This window comes from Piliocolobus tephrosceles, chromosome 12 (assembly GCF_002776525.5).
Source record: "Piliocolobus tephrosceles isolate RC106 chromosome 12, ASM277652v3, whole genome shotgun sequence".
In the NCBI taxonomy this organism is placed as follows: Eukaryota; Metazoa; Chordata; class Mammalia; order Primates; family Cercopithecidae; genus Piliocolobus; species Piliocolobus tephrosceles.
The window spans coordinates 46850346-46856282 of record NC_045445.1 but is presented as its reverse complement, the minus strand read 5'-3'; the positions used below and the strand labels follow the sequence as shown (position 1 = coordinate 46856282).

General features: G+C 46.0%; 1 protein-coding gene across 1 annotated transcript; it reads left to right on the top strand.

Annotated features, from left to right (window-relative positions):
* The first annotated feature begins 476 nt into the window (after positions 1-476).
* On the top strand, positions 477-1637 carry LOC111536630 (putative myc-like protein MYCLP1). Its single transcript, XM_023203014.1, has one exon. The coding sequence runs from the start codon at positions 561-563 to the stop codon at positions 1635-1637; it is 1077 nt and encodes a 358-aa protein (XP_023058782.1). The 5' UTR covers positions 477-560.
* Positions 1638-5937: the final 4300 nt, after the last annotated feature.

Below are 5937 nucleotides of genomic sequence, written 5' to 3'. Positions count from 1 at the left end.
GAAGGAAGGAAGGAAGGAAGGAAGGAAGGAAGGAAGGAAGGAAGGAAGGAAGGAAGGAAGGAAGGAACGGAGGGAAGGAAGGAAGGAAAAAAATAGCCGGGCATGGTGGAGGACTAGCATTTCTCAATTTCAAAACATACTACAAGCCACACTTAATCAAAACCATGTGGTACGGGCATAAGGATAGACATATAGATCAATGGAATAGAATTGAGAGTCGGAAACCCATACATCTAAGGTCAATTGATTTTCAAAGAGGTGTCAGGACTATGCAACAGGAAAAGAATAGTCTCTTCAAAAAATGGTGCTGGAACACTTGGATATTCATATGCAAAAGAATGAAGCTGGGCCTTACCTCACGCCATATACAAAAATTAACTCAAAATGAACCAAAGACCTAAATATAAGAGCTAAAATTGTAAGCCTCTTAGAAATAAACATAGAGGGCGGGTCGAGCGCTCGGTGGCGCGTTGTGCGCGTGTGCGGAATGCCTTGCTGCCCCCAGCTGGAGGGAAACCAGTCTGCTCCAGGTGGCAAGCTGCGTGAGCAAGCAAGCCAAGATGGACCGCGACTCGTACCAGCACTATTTCTACGACTATGACGGCGGGGAGGATTTCTACCACTCCACGACGCCCAGCGAGGACATCTGGAAGAAATTCGAGTTGGTGCCGCCGCCCTGGGACTTGGGTCCCGCCGCCGGGAACCCAGCCCTCGGCTTTGGCGCCCTGGAACCGTGGCCGGTAGGGTGCGCTGAGGACGAGACGGAATCCCAGGGCTGCTGGAAAGCTTGGGACCCGAACTACGCCTCCTTCATCCGCCGTGACTGCATGTGGGGCGGCTTCCCCACCCAGGAGCCACTGGAGAGAGCGGCGAGTGACCTGCTTGCAGTTGGCGCGCCCTCGGGGTGCTTGCCCAAGGAGTTCGCCACCCCCGACTACACTTCTGAGCTCGAAGCCAGCAACCTAGCGCCTATCTTCCCCTGTTTGCCGGGCGAGCCCAAGTTCCAGGCCTGCTCCAGGTCTGAGAGCCCAAGCGACTCCGACGGTGAAGAAACCGACGTGACAGTAAAGAAGAGGCAGTCTTTGAGTATGCGGAAGCTGGTCACCATCGCGGTGCGTGCAGACCTTCTGGATCCCCGCATGAATCTCTTCCACATCTCCATCCACCAGCAACAGCACAACTATGCTGCCCCTTTTCCTCCAGAAAGCTGCTTCCAAGAAGGGGCTCCAAAGAGGATTCCCCCAAAAGAAGCTCTAGAGAGAGAAGCTCCAGGGGGAAAGGATGGTAAGGAAGATAAAGAGATTGTGAGCCTCCCATCTGTAGAAAGTGAGGCTGCCCAGTCCTGCCAGCCCAAACCCATCCGTTATGATACTAAGAATCGGACCAAGAGGAAGTACCACAGCTCCCTGGAGCGCACGAGGCGGAAAAATCAGCGTTCGCGGTTCTTGGCCCTGAGGGACGAGGTACCCGCGCTGGCCAGCTGCTCTAGGATTTCCAAACTAATCATCCTAGTCAAGGCCACGGAATACTTACAAGAACTAGTGGAGGCCGAGGAGAGGATGGCTACGGAGAAAAGGCAGCTCGAATGCCAGCGTCGGCAATTGCAGAAAAGAATTGAGTACCTCAGTAGCTACTGACCAAAAAGCCTCACCGTTCTGTCTTAAAAAGACACAAGTTTTCTTTTTGATCTCCATCTTCCCTTCAGTAACTTGTACATTTTTGTTACAGCAGGACACTCTGAACAGTAGATTGAAGAATGCATTGCAGCCAGTGCACAAACAAAATAAAGGCTTGCATTCTTGGAAACCTTGAAACCCAGCTCTCTCTCTTCCCTGACTCATGGGAGTGCCTTGTGTTTTCTGGCACCTTTAGCTTCTCAGCAGGCAGCTGACTGAGGAGCCTTGGGGTCTTCCTGGCTCACTATCTCAAAAGAAAAGGCTGACAGATGCTATGCAACAGGTGGTGGATGTTGTTGGGGGCTCCAGCCTAGAAGAAATCTCGCACTCTACATGAACTTTAGGCTAGGAAAGGATGTCTCTGGGGTAATGCAAGGACAGTTGGGTGTGGACGCTCTCCCTGCGGCTCCATTTTTTCCCAGGAGATACACAAGCTGTCTTGGGTGAAAACAAGCTCAGAGACTTGATGAACGTGGACCATTACCTCACTGTCAGACACTACAGCAGCTGAGGAATTGGAAACCTTACATGTATGTATATATGTATATATGTATATATTATGATGTTGGCTGACCCCCTTCCTCCCACTCTCAATGCTGTGACTGAGAACATTTAAGAGAGCTTTGCCTGTGAGTAATTTGTCTTAAAGCCCTCTGGGCTCTCTTCTCTGAGGGAGGGAACTTTGTGTCCTCACAAGGGATCTTGTCTCATTCTGCCTCTGTTATGCAATGGGTTATACAGCACCCTTTCCCGCAGGTTAGAAATATTTCCCTAAGTCACAGAGAAATGGGTCTTAGCCTGGGGCCTGGGGAAAGTTCGGAATCCTGGTTCATGAACTTGATCCCTGCCCAGGTGTTTTCTGAGGGGACCTTGAGGCCCAGTCTTTTCTCAAGGCAGGTGTGAGGCACCTTAGAAGGGAGAACTGTAACACTTCCTCTTTCGCACCTGCCTCTCATCTCAGTCCTTGACTGATGAATTTGAAGTTCTACTAGAACCATGAAAACTTGTTCCTTTCATGCATCTCCAAGGAGCTTGCTGGCTCTGCAGCCACCCCTGGGCCCTCGCATCAGCCTGCAATGAGTCAGATGTCTTTCGCAGAATCTGGGCCTTTCTGAAGTTTTCTGGAGAGTTGTTGGGACTCATCTAGTGCTCCACAATGTGGACTTGCCTCCTTGTGTGTTTAAAATGAGCCTCCGGGAGCTCTGCTTAGTCAACCATGATAGATTTTTTTTTTTTTTTTTTTTTTGAGATGGAGTCTCACTCTTGTTGCCCAGGCTGCAGTGCAATGGCATGATCTCGGCTCACTGCAACCTCTGCCTCCCAGGTTCAAGCGATTTTCCTGCCTGAGCCTTCCGAGTAGCTGGGATTACAAGTGTCTGCCACCATGCCTGGCTACTTTCTGTCTTTTTAGTAGAGACGGGGTTTCACCATGTTGGCCAGGCTGGTCTTGACTTCCTGACCTCAGGTGATCTGCCTGCCTCCATGATAGATTTTGCCCCAGCTGGACTCTGCAACTCCACGTGGAATCCAGGTGCAGCCTCCAATCTGGGAAAGTCACCCAACCCCACAGTTGTCATATGGGTAACCTCTGGAACCCCTAAGCCTGTCCTGTGAGAAAGACCAGCCCCTCCAGAACTCTGCCTAGGACAGCAGGTGCCTACTTGGAAGTTGGGAGGATGGGGAGTGATAAGTATTATATGTGGCTCTGGAACACCAGCTGCTACTTCCAAATCTATTGTCCATAATGGTTTCTTTCTGAGGTTGCTTCTTGTCCTCAGAGAACTCCAGGGGATGTTTGGAAATAGCCTCTTTACCCTTCTGGAGCATGGTTTACAAGAGCCAGCTGACTTTTGAGACTGTCTATGGAGAACAGGTTGATTGTAGGTTACTGATGTTTCACCTGAATAGCTTGTATTTTATAAGCTGCTGTTTGGTATTATACTGGGGGAGAGTATCCTTTATATTGTTTTTTGGGTTTCTGTTTGTTTGTTTGTTTGTTTGTTTGTTTGTTCTGAGATGGAGTCTGGGTCTGTCGCCAGGCCAGAGTGCAGTGGTGCGATCTTGGCTCACTGCAACCTCCGCCTCCCTGGTTCAAGTGATTCTCCTGCCTCAGCCTTCCTGAGTATCTGGGATTACAGCCATGCACCACCACACCCAGCTAATTTTTGTGTTTTTCTTTTTTTAGTAGAGGCGGGGTTTCACCATGTTGGCCAGGATGGTCTCAATCTCCTGACCTCGTGATCCGCCCGCCTTGGCCTCCCAAAGTGTATATTGTATTTTTGTATGCCTTTTGCAAAGTGGTGTTAACTCTTTTTGCACAAGAAAATAAAAAAAAAAAAACCTCTTGAGTAATTCTGTTAAAAGGGTCTGAATAGCTTGTGTTTTATAAGCTGCTGTTTGGTATTACACTGAGGGGGAGTATTTTTTACATTGTATTTTTATATGCCTTTGGCAAAGTGGAGTTAACTCTTTTTGCACAAGAAAAAAATACGCTTCGGTAATTCTGTTAAAAGGGTCTAAATAACTTGTGTTTTATCAGCTGCTGTTTGGTATACTGGGGGGGAGTATTTTTTATATTGTATTTCTGTATGCCATTTGCAAAGCAGTGTTAACTCTTTCTGTTCAAGAAAAAAAAACTCTTGGGTAATTCTGTTAAAAGGGTCTGATTTATTTTGAAAAGCAAGTTTACCTGAAATATTGCATTTAGTTGTGATTACTGATTACCTGATTATAAAATGTTGCCTTCTGGGTCATCTTCTAATAAAAGTTTTCTCAAACATGTTTTTTTTTAAAAAAAAGAAGTAAACGTCTTTATTACCTTGAATGTGGTAATGGATTTTTGTTGTTGTTGTTGTTGTTGTTGTTGTTGATACAGTCGTATTCTGTTTCCCAGCCTGGAGTGCTATGGCACAATCTCGGCTCACTGCAACCTCTACCTCCCAGGCTCAAGTGATCCCCCGACCTCAGCCTCCCAAGTAGCTGGGACCACAGGCTCGAGCCACCATGCATGGCTAATTTTTATACTTTTGGTAGAGACAGGGCTTCACCGTATTGCCCAGACTAGTCTCAAACTCCTGAGCTCAAGTGATCTGCCCACCTTGGCCTTTCAAAGTGCTGGGATTACAGGCATGACCCACCATACCTGGCCTAGTAATGGATTCTTAATAGACATGACAAAACAAACCACAAACGACGAAAGAAAAAATACATAAATTCAACTTCGACAAAATTAAAACTTTTTTTTTTTTTTTTGAAACAGAGTCACTCTTGTTGCCCAGACTGGCGTGCAGTGGTGCAATTTTTGCTCACTGCAACTTTCTGCCTCCCAGGTTCAAGTGATTCTCGTGCCTCAGCCTCCCAAGTAGTTTGGATTACAGGCACCTGCCACCACACCCAGCTAATTTTTGTATTTTTAGTAGAGATGGTGTTTTGCCATGTTGGCCAGGCTGGTCTTGAATTACTGACCTCCTGTGATCTGCCACCTCGGCCTCCCAAAGTGCTGAGATTATAGGTAGGAGCCACCATGCCCGGCCCAAAATTAAAACTATTAAGCACAAAGATATGTCAAGGAAGTTAAAAGACAACTTACAGAATGAGAGAAAGTATTTGCAAATCATATATCTGATAAAGGTCTAGTATACATATTATGTAAAGAACTTGTACAACTTAACAACAAGAAAGACAAACTGATTTTAAAATGGGCAAAAGACTTTAATAAACATTTACCCAAAGGAGATATACAAACGACCAGCAAGCGCATGAAAAGAAGTTCAACATTGTTAGTCATTAGGGAAATATAATTCAAAACCATAATGACGTAACACCTAACACATGCTAAGATGGCTATAATTAAGAAAAAAAACCCAGAATATAGCAAGTGTTGGCAAAGATGTGGAAACTGGAACTGTCATAAATTGCTAGTGAGAAGGTAAAATGATACAATTGTGGAAAACAATTTTGCAGTTTCTCAAAAAGTTAGACATACAATTACCATATGACCAAGCAACTGCACTCCTAGAGAAATAAAAACATATGTCCACACAAAAATTGCACATAAATGTTTATAGCAACATTATTCATGATAACAGGAAAAGTGAAAACACCCAATTATCCATCAACGGATGAATGCATAAATGAAATGGGACATAATAGGATTTGGGTCTGTGTGTCTACCCAAATCTCATGTCAAACTGTAATCCCCAATATTGGAAGTGGGGCCTGGTGGGAGGTGATTGGATCATGGGAGAGGATTTCTCCTTTG

Coding starts and splice junctions, on each gene's coding strand:
- LOC111536630 (XM_023203014.1), top strand. CDS start 561: ATGGACCGCGACTCGTACCAGCACTATTTCTACGACTATGACGGCGGG.